The sequence below is a fragment of the Carcharodon carcharias genome, chromosome 3 (assembly GCF_017639515.1).
Source record: "Carcharodon carcharias isolate sCarCar2 chromosome 3, sCarCar2.pri, whole genome shotgun sequence".
Classification (NCBI taxonomy): Eukaryota; Metazoa; Chordata; class Chondrichthyes; order Lamniformes; family Lamnidae; genus Carcharodon; species Carcharodon carcharias.
Genome location: NC_054469.1, coordinates 456180 through 483337, shown reverse-complemented (window position 1 = coordinate 483337; position 27158 = coordinate 456180). Strand labels below are relative to the sequence as shown.

At 57.0% G+C, this 27158-nt stretch overlaps 1 protein-coding gene across 2 annotated transcripts in view; it reads right to left on the bottom strand.

The window, feature by feature from the left end:
* Positions 1 to 27158, bottom strand: part of mapk15 (mitogen-activated protein kinase 15) — a 159176-nt gene that overhangs the window by 104017 nt on the left and 28001 nt on the right. For both annotated transcript variants that reach the window (XM_041185156.1, XM_041185157.1), the window contains exons 2-5: positions 17615 to 17713; positions 16051 to 16080; positions 8029 to 8119; positions 4716 to 4846 (exon numbers count right to left, since the gene is read on the bottom strand). In XM_041185156.1, coding sequence (XP_041041090.1) covers positions 4716 to 4846; positions 8029 to 8119; positions 16051 to 16080; positions 17615 to 17713 — 351 coding nt within the window. The remainder of the gene's footprint in view (positions 1 to 4715; positions 4847 to 8028; positions 8120 to 16050; positions 16081 to 17614; positions 17714 to 27158) is intronic.

The following is a 27158-nucleotide window of genomic DNA, read 5'->3' as shown; positions in this document are numbered from 1 at the left end:
TTATGGGGTATGTGGAACATTCCTTGTTCCAGTCCTACTCCGGCCCCCTTCCACAACTCTTTCTCCGGTACATCGATGATTACTTCGGTGCTGCTTCGTGCTCTCGTCGGGACTTGGAAAAATTTATTAATTTTGCTTCCAATCTCCACCCCTCCATCATTTTCACGTGGTCCATCTTCCCTTCCCTTCCTTGACCTCTCTGTCTCAATCTCTGGTGATAGACTGTCCACTAATATCCATTACAAGCCCTCTGACTCCCACAGCTACCTCGACTACAGCTCCTCACACCCCGCTTCCTGTAAGGACTCCATCCTATTCTCTCAATTCCTTCGCCTCCGTCGCATCTGTTCCGATGATGCTACCTTCAAAAACAGTTCCTCTGACATGTCCTCCTTCTTCCTTAACCGAGGTTTTCCACCCACGGTCGTTGACAGGGCCCTCAACCGTGTCCGGCCCATCTCCCGCGCATCTGCCCTCACGCCTTCTCCTCTCTCCCAGAAACATGATAGGGTCCCCCTTGTCCTCACTTATCACCCCACCAGCCTCCGCATTCAAAGGATCATCCTCTGCCATTTCCACCAACTCCAGCATGATGCCACCACCAAACACATCTTCCCTTCACCCCCCCTGTCGGCATTCCGTAGGGATCGCGCCCTCCGGGACACCCTGGTCCACTCCTCCATCACCTCCTACTCCTCAACCCCCTCCTATGGCACCACCCCATGCCCACGCAAAAGATGCAATACCTGCCCCTTCACTTCCTCTCTCCTCACCGTCCAAGGGCCCAAACACCCCTTTCCAGTGAAGCAGCATTTCACTTGCATTTCCCCCAACTTAGTCTACTGCATTCGTTGCTCCCAATGTGGTCTCCTCTACATTGGAGAGACCAAACGTAAACTGGGTGACCGCTTTGTAGAACACCTGCGGTCTGTCCGCAAGAATGACCCAAACCTCTCTGTCGCTTGCCATTTTAACACTCCACCCTGCTCTCTTGCCCACATGTCTGTCCTTGGCTTGCTGCATTGTTCCACTGAAGCCCAACGCAAACTGGAGGAACAGCACCTCATCTTCCGACTAGGTACTTTACAGCCTTCCGGACTGAATATTGAATTCAACAACTTTAGGTCTTGAGCTCCCTCCTCCATCCCCACCCCCTTTCTGTTTCCCCCTTCCTTTTGTTTTTTCCAATAAATTATATTGATTTTTCTTTTCCCACCTACTTCCATTATTTTAAAATATTTTTAAGTCTTTTATGCTCTCCGCCCCCCCCACCAGAGCTATACCTTGAGTGCCCTACCATCCATTCTTAATTAGCACATTCGCTTAGATAATATCACCAACTTCAACACCTATGTGTTCTTTTGTTCTAAAAAATAAAAACAAAAAACTGCGGATGCTGGAAATCCAAAATAAAAACAGAATTACCTGGAAAAACTCAGCAGGTTGGGCAGCATCGGCGGAGAAGAAAAGAGTTGACGTTTCGAGTCCTCATGACCCTTCAACAGAACTAAGTAGAAATAGGAAAGGGGTGAAATATAAGCATATAAGCTGGTTTAAGGTGTGTGTGTGTGTGTGTGTGTGTGTGTGTGTGTGTGTGTTTGTGTGTGTGTGTTTGTGTGTGTGTTTGGGGGGGGTGGTTTGGGTGGGGATAGAGAAGTGGGGGGGGGTGTGGTTGTAGGGACAAGCAAGCAGTGATAGAAGCAGATCATCAAAAGATGTCACAGACAACAGAACAAAAGACCACCAACTTCAACACCTATGTGTTCTTTTGTTCTGTTGTCTGTGACATCTTTTGATGATCTGCTTCTATCACTGCTTGTTTGTCCCTACAACCACACCACCCCACTCCACTTCTACCTTCCCCCCCACCCCCCCAACACCTTAAACCAGCTTATATTTCACCCCTTTCTTGGATTCACCTAGTTCTGTTGAAGGGTCATGAGGACTCAAAACGTCAACTCTTTTCTCCGCCGATGCTGCCAGACCTGCTGAGTTTTTCCAGGTAATTCTGTTTTTGTTTTGGATTTCCAGTATCCGCAGTTTTCTTTGTTTTTTTTTCTCTCTCTATTGACCCTATTTCCTCTGGTGGGGCGGGGGGAAGTCCAGAAGAAAATAAGAGCTAGGTTGTTCTGGGTTGATGTCAGGAAGCACTCGTTCACACAAATCTAGAACATTCCACTCCATAAAGCTGCTAAGGCTAGGGAGACAATGAAAATTCAAAGCTGGAAATGATAGCTTATTGTTGGGCAATGGAATTAAGGACTGCAGAGCCAAAGGGAGTGGCTGGTGTTAAGACACAGATCAGTGATGGCATGTCTGAATGATGGAGCAGGCACAAGAGGTTAAACGGCTTCCTCAACTTTTTCTTAAATGATTCATTCACAGGATATGGGAGTCGCTGGCAAAGCTAGCATTTATTGCCTATTCCTTAGAAGGTAGTGATGAGTGACCTTTTTGAATACAACTGAGCGTTTTGCTAACCCATTTCAGAGAGCAGTTCAGAGTCAACAACATTGCTGTGGGTCTGGAGTCACATCCAGGCCAGACTAGACAAGGGTGGTCCCTGAAGGACATCAGTGGGCCAAGTGGCCTCCTTCTGTGCTGCAACGATTCTATGATTCTCTATGTTCCTGACCTGTCTCTGCGCTTGGCTTGGGTTTCCCAGGAGAGCTGGACATTCTCCATGACACGTTTGCAGTCAAAAACCAGGGGACATATGAAGAAACATTATTTCTCCCAGGAGTGACAGGGACCAAGAACTCTCTGCCTGAAAGGATGATGGAAGCAGAAACTTTAAAGGGTGCTTGGATGTCTGTTCAAAGACCTATGAATTGAAGGGCTATGGACCAAGTGCAGGGAGGTGGCGTTAGTCTGGGTAGATGGACTGATGGGTTTTTACAATAATTTGGGGTAGTTTCAGCTTCACCATGATTGAGGTTCGCTTTTACTCAAGCTTTTATTTAATTAATTGAATATAAATTTCCCAACTGTCATGCTGGAATTTGAATTTGTGCCTCTGAATCACTAGTATAAGCCTCCACATTACTCGTCCAGTAACACAAACACTAAGCTACTTCCCTTAGCCGCACTATTCAATTGGTGCTCTGTCGCTAAGATGAAAAGGTGGGAAAGGTTCAAGGGCTGAAAGGTTTATTCCTGTTCCTATGAGCACCAATTTGTCAGGCCGATGCCACAGTGTATTTCCATTCAGCTGCTGTTCTTGGGATTCTCTAGGAAGGAGAGGGCAGGAGCATCATGTACACAAGCTTGCACCATGGAGCTCCCACTGTCCAAAATCACCCACACATTGCTAGGACACAAGCTCACCATCCAAGTAGGCCAATTGATGTGAGGAGCCATATTGAGCATATAGAATCAAACAATCATACAAAGTTTACAACACAGGAGGCCATTCGGCACATCATGTCTATGTTAATCGACAAAGAACTACCTAGACTAATCCCACCTCCTGCATTTTGTCCTCCACTATCAACATCCAGAGAGTTACCATTGACCAGAAACTGAACTGGACGAGCCATATAAATACTGTGGCTACAAGAGCAGGTCAGAGGCTAGGAATCCTATGGAGAGTGACTTGCCTTCTGACTCCCCAAAGCCTGTCCACCATCTACAAGGCAAAAGTCAGGAGTGTGATGGAATACTCCCCACTTGCCTGGATGAGTGCAGCTCCCACATCACTCAAGAAGCTCAACACCATCGAGGGCAAAAGAGCCCCCGCCTGATTGGCACCCCATCCACAAACATTCACTCCCTCCACCACTGATGCACAGTAGTGTATCTACAAGATGCACTACAGGAATTCATCAAGGCTCCATAGACAGCATCTTCCAAACTCACTACCACTACAATTTAGAAGGACAAGGGCAGCAGATAGATGGGAACACCACCACCTGGAAGATCCCCTCCAAGTCACTCACCATCCTGACTTGGAAATATATCACCGTTCCTTCACTGTCGCTGGGTCAAAATCCTGGAACTCCCTCCCTAACAGCACTGTGGGTGTACCTACACTACATGGACTGCAGCGGTTCAAGAAGGCAGCTCACCACCACCTTCTCAAGGGCAATTAGGGATGGGCAATAAATGCTGACATAGTCAGTGACGCCCACATCCCGTGAATTAATAAAAAAATCCATCCTGATTGGAAATATATCACTGTCCCTTTACTGTCGCTGGGTCAAAATCCTGGAACTCCCTTCCTAATGGCCCTGTGGGTGTACCTACACCACATGCACTACAGTGGCTCACCACCACTTTCCCCAGGGCAATTAGGGATGGGAAATAAATGCTGGTCTAGCCAGTGATGTCCACATCCTGTGAATAAATATATTTTTATAAAAATAACTTTTGTACTCTATTCATACAACTCATTATACTGTATGCTTTATTAACTGCTGTCTTGTCCTTCCCTGCCACCTTCAATGATTTATGCACATGTACACCCAGGTCCCTTGCTCCTGCACCCCCTATAGAATTGTACCCTTCATTATATATTGTCTCTCCATGTTCTTCCTATCAAAAGGAACCACTTCACATTTCTTGGAATTAAATTTCATTTGCCACTTGATATGCGTAGACCAGCATAACATGGGAATATGATGTGCAGAGACCTACTCCTAAAGCTGCACACTTGGCAGAGGAGAGAAGGGAGCCAGGTCTGTCTGTGTGAAGTGCTGACAGTTCCACAATCCTACCTTTTGATCCCGATGGATAACATTTCCCGAATGGATAAATTTGGTGGCTTTCAAAAGCTGGTAGAGGATGTAGCGGATGTGAATGTCCTTCAATAGGTTTCCCTTCTTTATCACTGCATGCAAATCAGTCTCTGCAATACACAGAACAAAGAGACAGTCATCAACACCTCAGATACACAACATCCCCAGCCCATTGGTCATCACCCCCTCAGATACACAACATCCCCAGCCCATTGGTCATCACCCCCTCAGATACACAACATCCCCAGCTCATTGGTCATCGCCCCCTCAGATACACAACATCCCCAGCTCATTGGTCATCGCCCCCTCAGATACACAACATCCCCAGCCCATTGGTCATCACCCCCTCAGATACACAACATCCCGAGCCCATTGGTCATCACCCCCTCAGATACACAACATCCCCAGCTCATTGGTCATCGCCCCCTCAGATACACAACATCCCCAGCTCATTGGTCATCAGCCCCTCAGATACACAACATCCCCAGCCCATTGGTCATCACCCCCTCAGATACACAACATCCCCAGCCCATTGGTCATCACTCCCTCAGATACACAACATCCCCAGCTCATTGGTCATCAACGCCTCAGATACACAACATCCCCAGCCCATTGGTCATCGCCCCCTCAGATACACAACATCTCCAGCCCATTGGTCATCGCCCCCTCAGATACACAACATCCCCAGCCCATTGGTCATCACCCCCTCAGATACACAACATCCCGAGCCCATTGGTCATCACCCCCTCAGATACACAACATCCCCAGCTCATTGGTCATCACCCCCTCAGATACACAACATCCCCAGCTCATTGGTCATCACCGCCTCAGATACACAACATCCCCAGCCCATTGGTCATCACCCCCTCAGATACACAACATCCCCAGCTCATTGGTCATCACTCCCTCAGATACACAGCATCCCCAGCTCATTGGTCATCACCGCCTCAGATACACAACATCCCCAGCCCATTGGTCATCGCCCCCTCAGATACACAACATCCCCAGCTCATTGGTCATCGCCCCCTCAGATACACAACATCCCCAGCTCATTGTTCATCGCTCCCTCAGATACACAGCATCCCCAGCTCATTGGTCATCACCGCCTCAGATACACAACATCCCCAGCCCATTGGTCATCGCCCCCTCAGATACACAACATCCCCAGCTCATTGGTCATCGCCCCCTCAGATACACAACATCCCCAGCTCATTGGTCATCGCTCCCTCAGATACACAGCATCCCCAGCTCATTGGTCATCACCGCCTCAGATACACAACATCCCCAGCCCATTGGTCATCGCCCCCTCCGATACATAATATTCCCAACCCATTGGTCATCACCCACTCACAAAACATCTTCAAAACTCAGGCCACCTGCACTCTACCCTTTCCCAGTCTCTAATCCTAACTCCAATCCCAGCCATTCCCAGTCCTAATGTCCTTTAGGGAAGGAAATCTGCCATTCTTAACAGGTCTGGCAAACATGTGACTCCAGACTCACAGCAATGTGGCTGACTGACTCTTAAATGCCCTCTGAAATAGCCAAGCAAGCCATTCAGTTGTATCAAACCAATAAAAAATGTCAAAAAAGGAATGAAACCGGACAGACCACCCAGCATCGACCTAGGCACCGGAAACAACAATGGTAAACTCAGCCCTGTCAACTCTGCAAAGTCCTCCTTACTAACATCTGGGGGCTAGTGCCAAAATTGGGAGAGCTGTCTCACAGACTAATCAAGCAATAGCCTGACATAGTCATCCTCACAGAATCATATCGTACAGGTAATGTCCCAGACACCACCATCACCATCCCTGGGTATGTCCTGTCCCACCGACAGGGCAGAACCAGCATTGGTGGTGGCACAGGGGCATACAGTTGGGAAGGAGTTACCCTGGGATTCCTCAACATCGACTCCGGACCCTATGAAGTATCATGGCATCAGGTCAAACATGGGCAAGGAAACCTCCTGATGGCCACATACTGCCCTCCCTCAGCTGATGAATCAGTGCTCCTCGATGTTGCACACCACTTGGACAAAGCAGTGAGGGTGGCAAGGGCGCAGAGCGTATTCTGGGTGGGAGACTTTAATGTCCATCTCGGTAGCATCACTACTGACCGAGCTGGCTGAGTCTTAAATGACATATCTGCTCGACTGGGTCTGCGGTAGGTGGTGAGGGAACCTGCAAGAGGCTAAAACATACTTGACCTCATCCTCATCAACCTGCCTGCCGCAGATGCATCTGTCCATGACAGTATCGGTAGCAGTGACCACCACACAGTTGTTGTGGAGACGAGGTCCTGCATTCATACTGAGGGTACCCTCCATCGTGTTGTGTGGCGCTACCACCGTGCTAAATGGGATAGATTTCAAACAGATCTAGCAACTCAAGGCTGAGCATCCATCAGCAGCAGCAGAATTGTACTCGAACACAATCTGTAACCTCATGGCCCGGCATATCCTCCACTCTACCATTACCATCAAGCCTGGGGATCAGCACTAACTAGTTCAATGAAGAGTGCAGGAGGGCATGTCAGGAGCAGCACCAGGCATACCTAAAAATGAGGTGTCTACCTGATGTAGCTATAATACAGGACTACTTGTGTGCCAAACAGCATAAGCAGCAAGTGATAGACAGAGCTAAGTGATCCCACAACCAATGGATCAGATCTAAGCTCTGCAGTCCTGCCACATCCAGTCGTGAATGGAGGTGGACAATTAAACAACTCACTGGAGGAGGAGTCTCCACAAATATACCAATCCTCAATGATGGGGAAGCCCAGTATAATATTGCAAAAGATAAGGCTGAAGCATTTGCTACAATCTACAGCCAGAAGTGCAGACGGATGATCCATCTCGGCCTCCTCCAGAGGTCCCCAGCATCACAGATGCCAGTCTTCAGCCAATTCGATTCACTCCATGTAGACAGCATCTTCCAAACCCACAACCATTACCATCTAGAAGGACAAGGGCAGCAGATAGATGGGAACACCACCACCTGGAAGTTCACCTCCAAGTCACTCACCATCCTGACTTGGAAATATATCGCCGTTCCTTCACTGTCGCTGGGTCAAAATCCTGGAACCCCCTCCCTAACAACGCTGTGGGTGTACTTACACCACATGGACTGCAGCTGTTCAAGAAGGCAGCTCACCACCACCTTCTCAAGGGCAACTAGGAATGGGATCCCACCCTTTCCCAATTCCTGAGCCTGGCTCCAATCCCACCCATTCTTGGCTGTCTCTGACCCTGTTCTCATTCCTATCTGTTGTCTCTGGCACTGTAGCTTACCCATGTATTCAAAGACCAGGTAAATGTCTTTGTCATTTGCTGCTCGGATCACATTGAGCAGTTTGATGATATTGGGGTGGTGCCCAAACTCCTAGGAGGTAAAAACAGAGTTTAGTGTAGGGCAGGTACAGAGAGACTGCACATACCGACATCATTCCAACAGCAACCCAGTGAGAAGAGTACAAGAACAAGGTTGGCAGCTGGCTTGCTCAGTGTAGGGGGACACATGCCCAGAGTGCAGTTGAGGGTTCAGTGAGGTGGGTCGGTGGAGTTGAGAATCCGGTGAGGCAGGTCGGTGAGTGAGGGTTTAGTGAGGTGGGTCGGTAGTGAGGGTTCAGGGAGGTGGGTCGGTGAGTGTGGGTTCAGGGAGGTGGGTCGGTGGAGTCGAGGGTTCAGTGAGGTGGGTCAGGGAGTGAGGGTTCAGTGAGGTGGGTCAGGGAGTGAGGGTTCAGTGATGTGGGTCGGGGAGTGAGGGTTCAGTGAGGTGGGTCGGGGAGTGAGGGTTCAGTGATGTGGGTCAGGGAGTGAGGGTTCAGTGAGGTGGGTCGGGGAGTGAGGGTTCAGTGATGTGGGTCAGGGATTGAGGGTTCAGTGAGGTGGGTCGGGGAGTGAGGGTTCAGTGATGTGGGTCAGGGAGTGAGGGTTCAGTGAGGCGGGTCGGGGAGTGAGGGTTCAGTGAGGTGGGCCAGGGAGTGAGGGTTCAGGGAGGTGGGTCGGTGGAGTCAAGGGTTCAGTGAGGTGGGTCGGTGAGTGAGGGTTCGGTGAGGTGGGTCGGAGAGTGAGGGTTCGGTGAGGTGGGTTGGTGAGTGAGGGTTCAGTGAGGTGGGTCGGTGGAGTCGAGGGTTCAGTGAGGTGGGTCGGTGGAGTCGAGGGTTCAGTGAGGTGGGTCGGTGGAGTCCAGGGTTCAGTGAGGTGGGTCGGTGGAGTCCAGGGTTCAGTGAGGTGAGTAGGTGAGTGGGGGTTCAATGAGGTGGGTCGGTGGAGTCAAGGGTTCAGTGAGGTGGGTTGGTAGAGTCGAGGGTTCAGTGAGGTGGGTCGGTGGAGTCGAGGGTTCAGTGAGGTGGGTCGGTGGAGTCCAGGGTTCAGTGAGGTGAGTAGGTGAGTGGGGGTTCAATGAGGTGGGTCGGTGGAGACAAGGGTTCAGTGAGGTGGGTTGGTAGAGTCGAGGGTTCAGTGAGGTGGGTCGGTGGAGTCGAGGGTTCAGTGAGGTGGGTCGGTGGAGTCCAGGGTTCAGTGAGGTGGGTCGGTGGAGTCGATGGTTCAGTGAGGTGGGTCAAGGAGTGAGGGTTCAGTGAGGTGGGTCAAGGAGTGAGGGTTCAGTGAGGTGGGTCGGGGAGTGAGGGTTCAGTGAGGTGGGTCAGGGAGTGAGGGTTCAGTGAGGTGGGTCGGGGAGTGAGGGTTCAGTGAGGTGGGTCGGGGAGTGAGGGTTCAGTGAGGTGGGTCGGTGGAGTCGAGGGTTCAGTGAGGTGGGTCGGTGGAGTCCAGGGTTCAGTGAGGTGAGTAGGTGAGTGGGGGTTCAATGAGGTGGGTCGGTGGAGTCAAGGGTTCAGTGAGGTGGGTTGGTAGAGTCGAGGGTTCAGTGAGGTGGGTCGGTGGAGTCGAGGGTTCAGTGAGGTGGGTCGGTGGAGTCCAGGGTTCAGTGAGGTGGGTCGGTGGAGTCGAGGGTTCAGTGAGGTGGGTCAAGGAGTGAGGGTTCAGTGAGGTGGGTCAAGGAGTGAGGGTTCAGTGAGGTGGGTCAAGGAGTGAGGGTTCAGTGAGGTGGGTCAGGGAGTGAGGGTTCAGTGAGGTGGGTCGGGGAGTGAGGGTTCAGTGAGGTGGGTCGGGGAGTGAGGGTTCAGTGAGGTGGGTCGGGGAGTGAGGGTTCAGTGAGGTGGGTCGGGGAGTGAGGGTTCAGTGAGGTGGGTCGGGGAATGAGGGTTCAGTGAGGTGGGTCGGGGAGTGAGGGTTCAGTGAGGTGGGTCGGGGAGTGAGGGTTCAGTGAGGTGGGTCCGGGAGTGAGGGTTCAGTGAGGTGGGTCGGGGAGTGAGGGTTCAGTGAGGTGGGTCGGGGAGTGAGGGTTCAGTGAGGTGGGTCGGGGAGTGAGGGTTCATTGAGGTGGGTCGGGGAGTGAGTGTTCAGTGAGGTGGGTCGGGGAGTGAGGGTTCAGTGAGGTGGGTCAGGGAGTGAGGGTTCAGTGAGGTGGGTCAGGGAGTGAGGGTTCAGTGAGGTGGGTCAGGGAGTGAGGGTTCAGTGAGGTGGGTCGGGGAGTGAGGGTTCAGTGAGGTGGGTCGGGGAGTGAGGGTTCAGTGAGGTGGGTCGGGGAGTGAGGATTCAGTGAGGTGGGTCAGGGAGTGAGGGTTCAATGAGGTGGGTCAGGGAGTGACGGTTCAGTGAGGTGGGTCGGGGAGTGAGGGTTCAGTGAGGTGGGTCGGGGAGTGAGGGTTCAGTGAGGTGGGTCAGGGAGTGAGGGTTCAGTGAGGTGGGTCGGGAAGTGAGGGTCAGTGAGGTGGGTCGGTGAGTGAGGGTTCGGTGAGGTGGGTCGGAGAGTGAGAGTTCGGTGAGGTGGGTTGGTGAGTGAGGGTTCAGTGAGGTGGGTCGGTGGAGTCGAGGGTTCAGTGAGGTGGGTCGGTGGAGTCGAGGGTTCAGTGAGGTGGGTCGGTGGAGTCCAGGGTTCAGTGAGGTGAGTAGGTAAGTGGGGATTCAATGAGGTGGGTCGGTGGAGTCAAGGGTTCAGTGAGGTGGGTTGGTAGAGTCGAGGGTTCAGTGAGGTGGGTCAGTGATTGAGGGTTCAGTGAGGTGGGTCGGGGAGTGAGGGTTCAGTGAGGTGGGTCGGGGAGTGAGGATTCAGTGAGGTGGGTCAGGGAGTGAGGGTTCAATGAGGTGGGTCAGGGAGTGACGGTTCAGTGAGGTGGGTCGGGGAGTGAGGGATCAGTGAAGTGGGTCGGGGAGTGAGGGTTCAGTGAGGTGGGTCAGGGAGTGAGGGTTCAGTGAGGTGGGTCGGGAAGTGAGGGTTCAGTGAGGTGGGTCGGGGAGTGAGGGTTCAGGGAGGTGGGTCAGGAGTGAGGGTTCAGTGAGGTGGGTCGGGGAGTGAAGGTTCAGTGAGGTGGATCAGGGAGTGAGGGTTCAGTGAGGTGGGTCGGGGAGTGAGGGTTCAGTGAGGTGGGTCGGGGAGTGAGGATTCAGTGAGGTGGGTCGGGGAGTGAGGGTTCAGTGAGGTGGGTCGGGGAGTGAGGGTTCAGTGAGGTGGGTCGGGGAGTGAGGGTTCAGTGAGGTGGGTCGGGGAGTGAGGGTTCAGTGAGGTGGGTCAGGGAGTGAGGGTTCAGTGAGGTGGGTCGGGGAGTGAGGGTTCAGTGAGGTGGGTCAGGGAGTGAGGGTTCAGTGAGGTGGGTCAGGGAGTGAGGGTTCAGTGAGGTGGGTCGGGGAGTGAGGGTTCAGTGAGGTGGGTCGGGGAGTGAGGGTTCAGTGAGGTGGGTCGGGGAGTGAGGATTCAGTGAGGTGGGTCCGGGAGTGAGGGTTCAATGAGGTGGGTCAGGGAGTGACGGTTCAGTGAGGTGGGTCGGGGAGTGAGGGTTCAGTGAGGTGGGTCGGGGAGTGAGGATTCAGTGAGGTGGGTCAGGGAGTGAGGGTTCAGTGAGGTGGGTCGGGAAGTGAGGGTCAGTGAGGTGGGTCGGTGAGTGAGGGTTCGGTGAGGTGGGTCGGAGAGTGAGAGTTCGGTGAGGTGGGTTGGTGAGTGAGGGTTCAGTGAGGTGGGTCGGTGGAGTCGAGGGTTCAGTGAGGTGGGTCGGTGGAGTCGAGGGTTCAGTGAGGTGGGTCGGTGGAGTCCAGGGTTCAGTGAGGTGAGTAGGTGAGTGGGGATTCAATGAGGTGGGTCGGTGGAGTCAAGGGTTCAGTGAGGTGGGTTGGTAGAGTCGAGGGTTCAGTGAGGTGGGTCAGTGATTGAGGGTTCAGTGAGGTGGGTCGGGGAGTGAGGGTTCAGTGAGGTGGGTCGGGGAGTGAGGATTCAGTGAGGTGGGTCAGGGAGTGAGGGTTCAATGAGGTGGGTCAGGGAGTGACGGTTCAGTGAGGTGGGTCGGGGAGTGAGGGATCAGTGAAGTGGGTCGGGGAGTGAGGGTTCAGTGAGGTGGGTCAGGGAGTGAGGGTTCAGTGAGGTGGGTCGGGAAGTGAGGGTTCAGTGAGGTGGGTCGGGAAGTGAGGGTCAGTGAGGTGGGTCGGTGAGTGAGGGTTCGGTGAGGTGGGTCGGAGAGTGAGAGTTCGGTGAGGTGGGTTGGTGAGTGAGGGTTCAGTGAGGTGGGTCGGTGGAGTCGAGGGTTCAGTGAGGTGGGTCGGTGGAGTCGAGGGTTCAGTGAGGTGGGTCGGTGGAGTCCAGGGTTCAGTGAGGTGAGTAGGTAAGTGGGGATTCAATGAGGTGGGTCGGTGGAGTCAAGGGTTCAGTGAGGTGGGTTGGTAGAGTCGAGGGTTCAGTGAGGTGGGTCAGTGATTGAGGGTTCAGTGAGGTGGGTCGGGGAGTGAGGGTTCAGTGAGGTGGGTCGGGGAGTGAGGATTCAGTGAGGTGGGTCAGGGAGTGAGGGTTCAATGAGGTGGGTCAGGGAGTGACGGTTCAGTGAGGTGGGTCGGGGAGTGAGGGATCAGTGAAGTGGGTTGGGGAGTGAGGGTTCAGTGAGGTGGGTCAGGGAGTGAGGGTTCAGTGAGGTGGGTCGGGAAGTGAGGGTTCAGTGAGGTGGGTCGGGGAGTGAGGGTTCAGGGAGGTGGGTCAGGGAGTGAGGGTTCAGTGAGGTGGGTCGGGGAGTGAAGGTTCAGTGAGGTGGATCAGGGAGTGAGGGTTCAGTGAGGTGGGTCGGGGAGTGAGGGTTCAGTGAGGTGGGTCGGGGAGTGAGGATTCAGTGAGGTGGGTCGGGGAGTGAGGGTTCAGTGAGGTGGGTCGGGGAGTGAGGGTTCAGTGAGGTGGGTCGGGGAGTGAGGGTTCAGTGAGGTGGGTCGGGGAGTGAGGGTTCAGTGAGGTGGGTCAGGGAGTGAGGGTTCAGTGAGGTGGGTCGGGGAGTGAGGGTTCAGTGAGGTGGGTCAGGGAGTGAGGGTTCAGTGAGGTGGGTCAGGGAGTGAGGGTTCAGTGAGGTGGGTCGGGGAGTGAGGGTTCAGTGAGGTGGGTCGGGGAGTGAGGGTTCAGTGAGGTGGGTCGGGGAGTGAGGATTCAGTGAGGTGGGTCCGGGAGTGAGGGTTCAATGAGGTGGGTCAGGGAGTGACGGTTCAGTGAGGTGGGTCGGGGAGTGAGGGTTCAGTGAGGTGGGTCGGGGAGTGAGGATTCAGTGAGGTGGGTCAGGGAGTGAGGGTTCAGTGAGGTGGGTCGGGAAGTGAGGGTCAGTGAGGTGGGTCGGTGAGTGAGGGTTCGGTGAGGTGGGTCGGAGAGTGAGAGTTCGGTGAGGTGGGTTGGTGAGTGAGGGTTCAGTGAGGTGGGTCGGTGGAGTCGAGGGTTCAGTGAGGTGGGTCGGTGGAGTCGAGGGTTCAGTGAGGTGGGTCGGTGGAGTCCAGGGTTCAGTGAGGTGAGTAGGTGAGTGGGGATTCAATGAGGTGGGTCGGTGGAGTCAAGGGTTCAGTGAGGTGGGTTGGTAGAGTCGAGGGTTCAGTGAGGTGGGTCAGTGATTGAGGGTTCAGTGAGGTGGGTCGGGGAGTGAGGGTTCAGTGAGGTGGGTCGGGGAGTGAGGATTCAGTGAGGTGGGTCAGGGAGTGAGGGTTCAATGAGGTGGGTCAGGGAGTGACGGTTCAGTGAGGTGGGTCGGGGAGTGAGGGATCAGTGAAGTGGGTCGGGGAGTGAGGGTTCAGTGAGGTGGGTCAGGGAGTGAGGGTTCAGTGAGGTGGGTCGGGAAGTGAGGGTTCAGTGAGGTGGGTCGGGGAGTGAGGGTTCAGGGAGGTGGGTCAGGGAGTGAGGGTTCAGTGAGGTGGGTCGGGGAGTGAGGGTTCAGTGAGGTGGGTCAGGGAGTGAGGGTTCAGTGAGGTGGGTCGGGAAGTGAGGGTCAGTGAGGTGGGTCGGTGAGTGAGGGTTCGGTGAGGTGGGTCGGAGAGTGAGAGTTCGGTGAGGTGGGTTGGTGAGTGAGGGTTCAGTGAGGTGGGTCGGTGGAGTCGAGGGTTCAGTGAGGTGGGTCGGTGGAGTCGAGGGTTCAGTGAGGTGGGTCGGTGGAGTCCAGGGTTCAGTGAGGTGAGTAGGTAAGTGGGGATTCAATGAGGTGGGTCGGTGGAGTCAAGGGTTCAGTGAGGTGGGTTGGTAGAGTCGAGGGTTCAGTGAGGTGGGTCAGTGATTGAGGGTTCAGTGAGGTGGGTCGGGGAGTGAGGGTTCAGTGAGGTGGGTCGGGGAGTGAGGATTCAGTGAGGTGGGTCAGGGAGTGAGGGTTCAATGAGGTGGGTCAGGGAGTGACGGTTCAGTGAGGTGGGTCGGGGAGTGAGGGATCAGTGAAGTGGGTCGGGGAGTGAGGGTTCAGTGAGGTGGGTCAGGGAGTGAGGGTTCAGTGAGGTGGGTCGGGAAGTGAGGGTTCAGTGAGGTGGGTCGGGGAGTGAGGGTTCAGGGAGGTGGGTCAGGGAGTGAGGGTTCAGTGAGGTGGGTCGGGGAGTGAAGGTTCAGTGAGGTGGATCAGGGAGTGAGGGTTCAGTGAGGTGGGTCGGGGAGTGAGGGTTCAGTGAGGTGGGTCGGGGAGTGAGGATTCAGTGAGGTGGGTCGGGGAGTGAGGGTTCAGTGAGGTGGGTCGGGGAGTGAGGGTTCAGTGAGGTGGGTCGGGGAGTGAGGGTTCAGTGAGGTGGGTCGGGGAGTGAGGGTTCAGTGAGGTGGGTCAGGGAGTGAGGGTTCAGTGAGGTGGGTCGGGGAGTGAGGGTTCAGTGAGGTGGGTCAGGGAGTGAGGGTTCAGTGAGGTGGGTCAGGGAGTGAGGGTTCAGTGAGGTGGGTCGGGGAGTGAGGGTTCAGTGAGGTGGGTCGGGGAGTGAGGGTTCAGTGAGGTGGGTCGGGGAGTGAGGATTCAGTGAGGTGGGTCCGGGAGTGAGGGTTCAATGAGGTGGGTCAGGGAGTGACGGTTCAGTGAGGTGGGTCGGGGAGTGAGGGTTCAGTGAGGTGGGTCGGGGAGTGAGGATTCAGTGAGGTGGGTCAGGGAGTGAGGGTTCAGTGAGGTGGGTCGGGAAGTGAGGGTCAGTGAGGTGGGTCGGTGAGTGAGGGTTCGGTGAGGTGGGTCGGAGTGTGAGAGTTCGGTGAGGTGGGTTGGTTAGTGAGGGTTCAGTGAGGTGGGTCGGTGGAGTCGAGGGTTCAGTGAGGTGGGTCGGTGGAGTCGAGGGTTCAGTGAGGTGGGTCGGTGGAGTCCAGGGTTCAGTGAGGTGAGTAGGTGAGTGGGGATTCAATGAGGTGGGTCGGTGGAGTCAAGGGTTCAGTGAGGTGGGTTGGTAGAGTCGAGGGTTCAGTGAGGTGGGTCAGTGAGTGAGGGTTCAGTGAGGTGGGTCGGGGAGTGAGGGTTCAGTGAGGTGGGTCGGGGAGTGAGGATTCAGTGAGGTGGGTCAGGGAGTGAGGGTTCAATGAGGTGGGTCAGGGAGTGACGGTTCAGTGAGGTGGGTCGGGGAGTGAGGGATCAGTGAAGTGGGTCGGGGAGTGAGGGTTCAGTGAGGTGGGTCAGGGAGTGAGGGTTCAGTGAGGTGGGTCGGGAAGTGAGGGTTCAGTGAGGTGGGTCGGGGAGTGAGGGTTCAGGGAGGTGGGTCAGGGAGTGAGGGTTCAGTGAGGTGGGTCGGGGAGTGAGGGTTCAGTGAGGTGGGTCAGGGAGTGACGGTTCAGTGAAGTGGGTCGGGGAGTGAGGGTTCAGTGAGGTGGGTCGATGAGTGGGGTTTCAGTGGGATGGGCAAGTGAGTGGTGGGTTCAGTGAGGAGGGGTTTTAATCGATTGGAAGTAACGGGTTAACGTTTCTTGGAGGTAAATCAATGGTTAACGAATCAGCCACCCATAGCCGCCCCTCCACCCAGCCATCCATCACCACACCTGAAGCAATGGCAAAAGCAACATAAAGGGAAATAATACACAGAACTCACCTGAAGGAACAAGATTTCTCGAAACGTCCTCTGAAATAGAAGAGAAATAAGAATCATGCTATAATACAGCAGGTGGTATTTGCCAGGCTGACCAAATCCACAAAGGAAACTTGGCTATGCTATCACAACGGTTTGCAATTTGTATTTATTACAAGGAGTTTTGTGCACTATTCAGAAGTAATGTGTCCACTAACACCTTTAGAGACTGTAAAAATTGAATTAAAACATTTATTCACAAAAGAAATGAATAAAACACATTACTCAGGATTCCCAAAATTCCTAATTCACCAGATCCCCGACACACCGCTTTTAGGGCAACAGTCCAAAATATGTTTTAAATTTATAAAGACAATCCAGCAAGGTTACCACAAGCACCCACTCGACAGTGGAATACCAAAGGCTTTTAACACAACTGTGGTTACGGGTTCAGCAGACTTCTGCAAAGTGTTTAGAAGCTTTTCCCTAAGTCTGTTTCACACGGTGTACTTTTCAGATCTCACATGGCCACAGCCCACATAGCCTTCCATCCTCTTTTAAAATTATTTCTCCTTCTTTGATTTGTAAATCCCATTGTTCACCCAAGGCTTTGGAATTTACTTTTCCCAAAACATAAAAATCTTTTACGCTGTCATTATGGTCAGCACTTTTGGGAAAAATCAGCGTAATAAATAACCTTGCCCTATTTATCTTGCCAGTCGTAAAAACCTTATCATGTTTCTTTCAAAATCCAACACTTTTTTCTCATCTAAAATTACAAATTCCCCTTTACTTAGCGCATCCATTAAAATTTCAAAAGACTTTTTACACCTAACTCTTTTGAACGCACACCTACATTACAATATCCCAGCATCGTAATATGAGTTTTGTGACAGTGAGAGCAGGGTAGGGGATAGATCCCAGCCGATACATGAGCCAGGAAACAGAACCCAAACACCGGGATATCTAGGTTCACTAGATTGATTCCAGAGATGTGGGGCTTGTCTTATGAGGAGAGATTGAGCAGTTTAGGCCTATACTCGCTGGAGTTTAGAAGGATGAGAGGAGATCTAATTGAGGTATATAAGATGCTAAAGGGGACAGACAAAGGAGACGTGGTGTGGATGTTTCCCCTTCTGGGACATTCTAGAATGAGAGGCCATAGTTTTAGGCTAAGGGGTGGTAAATTTCAGAATCACAGTGCAGAAGAGGCCCTTCGGCCCATCAATTCTGCATCGACACGAGAAACAACTGACCTACCTATCTAATTTAAATCAGAGATGAGGAGGAATTACTTTTCTCAAATGGTCGTGAATCTGTGGAATTCAGTACCTCAGAGTGCAGTGGATGCCGGGATGCTGAATAAATTTAAGGAGGAGATAGACAGGTTTTTAATTAGCAATGGGTTGAAAGGTTGTGGGGAGAGGGCGAGAAATTGGAGTTGAGGCCGAAATGAGATCAGCCATGATCGTGTTGAATGGCGGGGCAGGCTCGAGGGGCTGAATTGCCTACTCCTGCTCCTAGTTCTAATGTGCTTATCACCATACACTGTAACTGTGGTCCCAACACCCTACTGCCCCTGGAATACCTGTGCATCTGTTTGATTTCTGAATGCATCGAATATTTTCTTCACAGCCACCACTTCTCCCGTCTGTCGATCAATTGCTTTCCACACGATTCCATAAGCCTGAAAATGATGTTGGAGGATTTGTTAGACAGTACAGGATAATATCATTTAAATTAATCAAGGGACCTGCAGCTCCACCTACCCACCTCACTGACCCCCCAGCTCCACCTACCCACCTGACTGAACCCCCAGCTCCACCTACCAACCTCACTGACCCCCCAGCTCCATCTACCCACCTGACTGAACCCCCAGCTCCACCTACCCACCTGACTGAACCCCCAGCTCCACCTACCCACCTGACTGACCCCCAGCTCCACCTACCCACCTGACTGAACCCCCAGCTCCACCTACCCACCTCACTGAACCCCCAGCTCCATCTACCCACCTCACTGAACCCCCAGCTCCATCTACCCACCTGACTGAACCCCCAGCTCCACCTACCCACCTGACTGAACCCCCAGCTCCACCTACCCACCTCACTGAACCCCCAGCTCCATCTACCCACCTGACTGAACCCCCAGCTCCACCTACCCACCTGACTGAACCCCCAGCTCCACCTACCCACCTGACTGAACCCCCAGCTCCACCTACCCACCTGACTGAACCCCCAGCTCCACCTACCCACCTGACTGAACCCCCAGCTCCACCTACCCACCTGACTGACCCCCAGCTCCACCTACCCACCTCACTGAACCCCCAGCTCCATCTGCCCACCTGACTGAACCCCCAGCTCCACCTACCCACCTGACTGAACCCCCAGCTCCACCTACCCACCTGACTGACCCCCCAGCTCCACCTACCCACCTCACTGACCCCCCAGCTCCACCTACCCACCTGACTGAACCCCCAGCTCCACCTACCCACCTCACTGACCCCCCAGCTCCACCTACCCACCTGACTGAACCCCCAGCTCCACCTACCCACCTCACTGACCCCCCAGCTCCACCTACCCACCTCACTGAACCCCAGCACCACCTACCCACCTGACTGACCCCCCAGCTCCACCTACCCACCTCACTGACCCCCAGCTCCACCTACCCACCTGACTGACCCCCCAGCTCCACCTACCCACCTGACTGACCCCCCAGCTCCACCTACCCACCTGACTGACCCCCCAGCTCCACCTACCCACCTGACTGACCCCCCAGCTCCATCTACCCACCTGACTGACCCCCCAGCTCCACCTACCCACCTCACTGACCCCCAGCTCCACCTACCCACCTGACTGAACCCCCAGCTCCACCTACCCACCTCACTGAACCCCCAGCTCCACCTACCCACCTCACTGACCCCCAGCTCCACCTACCCACCTCACTGAACCCCCAGCTCCACCTACCCACCTCACTGACCCCCAGCTCCACCTACCCACCTCACTGAACCCCCAGCTCCACCTACCCACCTCACTGACCCCTCCAGCTCCACCTACCCACCTGACTGAACCCCCAGCTCCACCTACCCACCTGACTGAACCCCCAGCTCCACCTACCCACCTCACTGACCCCCAGCTCCACCTACCCACCTCACTGAACCCCCAGCTCCACCTACCCACCTGACTGAACCCCCAGCTCCACCTACCCACCTCACTGACCCCCAGCTCCATCTACCCACCTGACTGAACCCCCAGCTCCACCTACCCACCTGACTGAACCCCCAGCTCCACCTACCCACCTGACTGACCCCCCAGCTCCACCTACCCACCTGACTGAACCCCCAGCTCCACCTACCCACCTCACTGAACCCCCAGCTCCACCTACCCACCTCACTGACCCCCAGCTCCACTCTACCCACCTCACTGAACCCCCAGCTCCACCTACCCACCTGACTGAACCCCCAGCTCCACCTACCCACCTGACTGAACCCCCAGCTTCCACCTACCCACCTGACTGAACCCCCCAGCTCCACCTACCCACCTCACTGACCCCCCAGCTCCACCTACCCACCTGACTGAACCCCCAGCTCCATCTACCCACCTACTGAACCCCCAGCTCCACCTACCCACCTCACTGAACCCCCAGCTCCACCTACCCGACACCTCTCTGAACCCCAGCTCCACCTACCCACCCTCACTGAACCCCCAGCTCCACCTACCCACCTCACTGAACCCCCAGCTCCATCTACCCACCTCACTGAACCCCCAGCTCCACCTACCCACCTCACTGAACCCCAGCTCCACCTACCCACCTCACTGAACCCCCAGCTCCACCTACCCACCTCACTGACCCCCCAGCTCCACCTACCCACCTGACTGACCCCCCAGCTCCACCTACCCACCTCACTGAACCCCCAGCTCCACCTACCCACCTGACTGGACCCCCCAGCTCCACCTACCCACCTCACTGACCCCCAGCTCCATCTACCCACCTGACTGACCCCCCAGCTCCACCTACCCACCTGACTGACCCCCAGCTCCACCTACCCACCTGACTGACCCCCAGCTCCACCTACCCACCTGACTGACCCCCAGCTCCACCTACCCACCTCACTGACCCCCCAGCTCCACCTACCCACCTGACTGAACCCCCAGCTCCACCTACCCACCTGACTGACCCCCAGCTCCACCTACCCACCTCGACTGAACCCCCCAGCTCCACCTACCCACCTGACTGACCCCCAGCTCCACCTACCCACCTGACTGACCCCCCAGCTCCACCTACCCACCTCACTGACCCCCAGCTCCACCTACCCACCTGACTGACCCCCCAGCTCCACCTACCCACCTCACTGACCCCCAGCTCCACCTACCCACCTCACTGAACCCCCAGCTCCACCTACCCACCTCACTGAACCCCCAGCTCCACCTACCCACCTCACTGAACCCCCAGCTCCACCTACCCACCTGACTGACCCCCAGCTCCACCTACCCACCTGACTGACCCCCAGCTCCACCTACCACCTGACTGACCCCCAGCTCCACCTACCCACCTCACTGAACCCCCAGCTCCACCTACCCACCTGACTGACCCCCCAGCTCCACCTACCCACCTGACTGACCCCCAGCTCCACCTACCCACCTGACTGACCCCCCAGCTCCACCTACCCACCTCACTGACCCCCCAGCTCCACCTACCCACCTCACTGACCCCCCAGCTCCACCTACCCACCTGACTGACCCCCCAGCTCCACCTACCCACCTGACTGACCCCCCAGCTCCACCTACCCACCTCACTGACCCCCCAGCTCCACCTACCCACCTGACTGAACCCCCAGCTCCACCTACCCACCTCACTGAACCCCCAGCTCCACCTACCCACCTCACTGACCCCCCAGCTCCACCTACCCTCCTGACTGAACCCCCAGCTCCACCTACCCACCTCACTGAACCCCCAGCTTCCACCTACCCACCTCACTGACCCCCAGCTCCACCTACCCACCTCACTGACCCCCAGCTCCACCTACCCACCTGACTGAACCCCCAGCTCCACCTACCCACCTGACTGAACCCCCAGCTCCACCTACCCACCTGACTGAACCCCCAGCTCCACCTACCCACCTGACTGACCCCCCAGCTCCACCTACCCACCTCACTGACCCCCAGCTCCACCTACCCACCTGACTGACCCCCAGCTCCACCTACCCACCTGACTGACCCCCCAGCTCCACCTACCCACCTCACTGACCCCCCAGCTCCACCTACCCACCTGACTGAACCCCCAGCTCCACCTACCCACCTGACTGAACCCCCAGCTCCACCTACCCACCTGACTGAACCCCCAGCTCCACCTACCCACCTGACTGACCCCCAGCTCCACCTACCCACCTGACTGACCCCCAGCTCCACCTACCCACCTCACTGACCCCCAGCTCCACCTACCCACCTGACTGACCCCCCAGCTCCACCTACCCACCTGACTGACCCCCCAGCTCCACCTACCCACCTCACTGACCCCCCAGCTCCACCTACCCACCTCACTGACCCCCAGCTCCACCTACCCACCTGACTGACCCCCCAGCTCCACCTACCCACCTGACTGAACCCCCCAGCTCCACCTACCCACCTCACTGACCCCCCAGCTCCACCTACCCACCTGACTGACCCCCCAGCTCCACCTACCCACCTCACTGAACCCCCAGCTCCACCTACCCACCTGACTGACCCCCCAGCTCCACCTACCCACCTGACTGAACCCCCAGCTCCACTACCCACCTGACTGACCCCCCAGCTCCACCTACCCACCTCACTGAACCCCCAGCTCCACCTACCCACCTACTGACCCCCAGCTCCACCTACCCACCTCACTGAACCCCCAGCTCCACCTACCCACCTCACTGAACCCCCAGCTCCACCTACCCACCTCACTGAACCCCCAGCTCCACCTACCCACCTCACTGAACCCCCAGCTCCACCTACCCACCTCACTGACCCCCAGCTCCACCTACCCACCTCACTGAACCCCCAGCTCCACCTACCCACCTGACTGACCCCCAGCTCCACCTACCCACCTGACTGAACCCCCAGCTCCACCTACCCACCTGACTGAACCCCCAGCTCCACCTACCCACCTGACTGAACCCCCAGCTCCACCTACCCACCTGACTGAACCCCCAGCTCCACCTACCCACCTGACTGAACCCCCAGCTCCACCTACCCACCTCACTGACCCCCCAGCTCCACCTACCCACCTGACTGACCCCCCAGCTCCACCTACCCACCTCACTGACCCCCAGCTCCACCTACCCACCTGACTGAACCCCAGCTCCACCTACCCACCTGACTGAACCCCCAGCTCCACCTACCCACCTGACTGAACCCCCAGCTCCACCTACCCACCTGACTGACCCCCCAGCTCCACCTACCCACCTCACTGACCCCCCAGCTCCACCTACCCACCTCACTGAACCCCCAGCTCCACCTACCCACCTGACTGACCCCCCAGCTCCACCTACCCACCTCACTGAACCCCCAGCTCCACCTACCCACCTGACTGACCCCCCAGCTCCACCTACCCACCTGACTGAACCCCCAGCTCCACCTACCCACCTGACTGAACCCCCAGCTCCACCTACCCACCTGACTGAACCCCCAGCTCCACCTACCCACCTGACTGAACCCCCAGCTCCACCTACCCACCTGACTGACCCCCAGCTCCACCTACCAAGCTCACTGAACCCCCAGCTCCACCTACCCACCTCACTGAACCCCCAGCTCCACCTACCCACCTCACTGACCCCCCAGCTCCACCTACCCACCTCACTGAACCCCCAGCTCCACCTACCCACCTGACTGAACCCCCAGCTCCACCTACCCACCTGACTGAACCCCCAGCTCCATCTACCCACCTGACTGACCCCCCAGCTCCACCTACCCACCTGACTGAACCCCAGCTCCACCTACCCACCTGACTGACCCCCAGCTCCACCTACCCACCTCACTGACCCCCCAGCTCCACCTACCCACCTCACTGACCCCCAGCTCCACCTACCCACCTCACTGACCCCCAGCTCCACCTACCCACCTGACTGAACCCCCAGCTCCACCTACCCACCTGACTGAACCCCCAGCTCCACCTACCCACCTCACTGACCCCCAGCTCCATCTACCCACCTGACTGAACCCCCAGCTCCACCTACCCACCTGACTGAACCCCCAGCTCCATCTACCCACCTGACTGAACCCCCAGCTCCACCTACCCACCTCACTGAACCCCCAGCTCCACCTACCCACCTCACTGACCCCCAGCTCCACCTACCCACCTGACTGAACCCCCAGCTCCACCTACCCACCTCACTGACCCCCAGCTCCACCTACCCACCTCACTGAACCCCCAGCTCCACCTACCCACCTGACTGACCCCCAGCTCCACCCACCTGACTGACCCCCAGCTCCACCTACCCACCTGACTGACCCCCAGCTCCACCTACCCACCTGACTGAACCCCCAGCTCCACCTACCCACCTGACTGAACCCCCAGCTCCACCTACCCACCTGACTGAACCCCCAGCTCCATCTACCCACCTCACTGAACCCCCAGCTCCACCTACCCACCTGACTGAACCCCCAGCTCCATCTACCCACCTCACTGAACCCCCAGCTCCACCTACCCACCTGACTGAACCCCCAGCTCCACCTACCCACCTCACTGACCCCCAGCTCCACCTACCCACCTGACTGAACCCCCAGCTCCACCTACCCACCTGACTGACCCCCCAGCTCCACCTACCCACCTCACTGAACCCCCAGCTCCACCTACCCACCTCACTGAACCCCCAGCTCCACCTACCCACCTGACTGACCCCCCAGCTCCACCTACCCACCTCACTGACCCCCAGCTCCACCTACCCACCTGACTGAACCCCCAGCTCCACCTACCCACCTGACTGAACCCCCAGCTCCACCTACCCACCTGACTGAACCCCCAGCTCCACCTACCCACCTGACTGAACCCCCAGCTCCACCTACCCACCTGACTGAACCCCCAGCTCCACCTACCCACCTCACTGAACCCCCAGCTCCACCTACCCACCTGACTGACCCCCCAGCTCCACCTACCCACCTCACTGACCCCCCAGCTCCACCTACCCACCTCACTGAACCCCCAGCTCCACCTACCCACCTCACTGAACCCCCAGCTCCACCTACCCACCTGACTGACCCCCCAGCTCCACCTACCCACCTGACTGAACCCCCAGCTCCACCTACCCACCTCACTGACCCCCCAGCTCCACCTACCCACCTCACTGAACCCCCAGCTCCACCTACCCACCTGACTGACCCCCCAGCTCCACCTACCCACCTGACTGAACCCCCAGCTCCACCTACCCACCTGACTGACCCCCCAGCTCCACCTACCCACCTGACTGAACCCCCAGCTCCACCTACCCACCTGACTGAACCCCCAGCTCCACCTACCCACCTGACTGAACCCCCAGCTCCACCTACCCACCTGACTGACCCCCAGCTCCACCTACCCACCTGACTGAACCCCCAGCTCCACCTACCCACCTGACTGACCCCCAGCTCCACCTACCCACCTGACTGACCCCCAGCTCCACCTACCCACCTCACTTGACCCCCCAGCTCCACCTACCCACCTCACTGACCCCCAGCTCCACCTACCCACCTGACTGACCCCCCAGCTCCATCTACCCACCTGACTGAACCCCCAGCTCCACCTACCCACCTGACTGACCCCCAGCTCCACCTACCCACCTGACTGACCCCCCAGCTCCACCTACCCACCTGACTGAACCCCCCAGCTCCACCTACCCACCTCACTGACCCCCAGCTCCACCTACCCACCTCACTGACCCCCAGCTCCACCTACCCACCTCACTGACCCCCAGCTCCACCTACCCACCTCACTGAACCCCCCAGCTCCACCTACCCACCTCACTGAACCCCCAGCTCCACCTACCCACCTGACTGAACCCCCAGCTCCACCTACCCACCTGACTGAACCCCCAGCTCCACCTACCCACCTGACTGACCCCCAGCTCCACCTACCCACCTGACTGAACCCCCAGCTCCACCTACCCACCTGACTGAACCCCCAGCTCCACCTACCCACCTGACTGAACCCCCAGCTCCATCTACCCACCTCACTGAACCCCCAGCTCCACCTACCCACCTGACTGAACCCCCAGCTCCACCTACCCACCTCACTGACCCCCAGCTCCACCTACCCACCTGACTGAACCCCCAGCTCCACCTACCCACCTGACTGACCCCCCAGCTCCACCTACCCACCTCACTGACCCCCAGCTCCACCTACCCACCTCACTGAACCCCCAGCTCCACCTACCCACCTGACTGAACCCCCAGCTCCACCTACCCACCTCACTGAACCCCCAGCTCCACCTACCCACCTGACTGAACCCCCAGCTCCACCTACCCACCTGACTGAACCCCCAGCTCCACCTACCCACCTGACTGAACCCCCAGCTCCACCTACCCACCTGACTGAACCCCCAGCTCCACCTACCCACCTGACTGACCCCCAGCTCCACCTACCCACCTGCACTGAACCCCCAGCTCCACCTACCCACCTGACTGAACCCCCAGCTCCACCTACCCACCTCACTGACCCCCAGCTCCACCTACCCACCTCACTGACCCCCAGCTCCACCTACCCACCTCACTGACCCCCCAGCTCCACCTACCCACCTGACTGAACCCCCCAGCTCCACCTACCCACCCTGACTGAACCCCCAGCTTCCACCTACCCACCTGACTGAACCCCCAGCTCCACCTACCCACCTCGACTGAACCCCCAGCTCCACCTACCCACCTCACTGACCCCCCAGCTCCCACCTACCCACCCAGACTGAACCCCCCAGCTCCACCTACCCACCTCACTGAACCCCCAGCTCCACCTACCCACCTCACTGAACCCCCAGCTCCACCTACCCACCTCGACTGAAACCCCCAGCTCCACCTACCCACCTGACTGACCCCCCAGCTCCACCTACCCACCTGACTGACCCCCCAGCTCCACCTACCCACCTGACTGAACCCCCAGCTCCACCTACCCACCTGACTGACCCCCAGCTCCACCTACCCACCTGACTGACCCCCCAGCTCCACCTACCCACCTGACTGAACCCCCAGCTCCACCTACCCACCTCACTGAACCCCCAGCTCCACCTACCCACCTGACTGAACCCCCAGCTCCACCTACCCACCTGACTGAACCCCCAGCTCCACCTACCCACCTGACTGAACCCCCAGCTCCACCTACCCACCTGACTGAACCCCCAGCTCCACCTACCCACCTGACTGACCCCCAGCTCCACCTACCCACCTGACTGAACCCCCAGCTCCACCTACCCACCTGACTGAACCCCCAGCTCCACCTACCCACCTGACTGAACCCCCAGCTCCACCTACCCACCTCACTGACCCCCAGCTCCACCTACCCACCTCACTGACCCCCAGCTCCACCTACCCACCTCACTGAACCCCCAGCTCCACCTACCCACCTCACTGAACCCCCAGCTCCATCTACCCACCTGACTGAACCCCCAGCTCCACCTACCCACCTGACTGACCCCCAGCTCCACCTACCCACCTCACTGAACCCCCAGCTCCACCTACCCACCTCACTGACCCCCAGCTCCACCTACCCACCTGACTGAACCCCCAGCTCCACCTACCCACCTGACTGAACCCCCAGCTCCACCTACCCACCTGACTGACCCCCAGCTCCACCTACCCACCTGACTGAACCCCCAGCTCCACCTACCCACCTCACTGACCCCCAGCTCCACCTACCCACCTGACTGACCCCCAGCTCCACCTACCCACCTCACTGACCCCCAGCTCCACCTACCCACCTCACTGAACCCCCCAGCTCCACCTACCCACCTCACTGACCCCCAGCTCCACCTACCCACCTGACTGACCCCCAGCTCCACCTACCCACCTGCACTGACCCCCCAGCTCCACCTACCCACCTGACTGACCCCCAGCTCCACCTACCCACCGTACTGACCCCCCAGCTCCACCTACCTCACCTCACTGAACCCCCAGCTCCACCTACCCCCTCATCACTGACCCCCCAGCTCCACC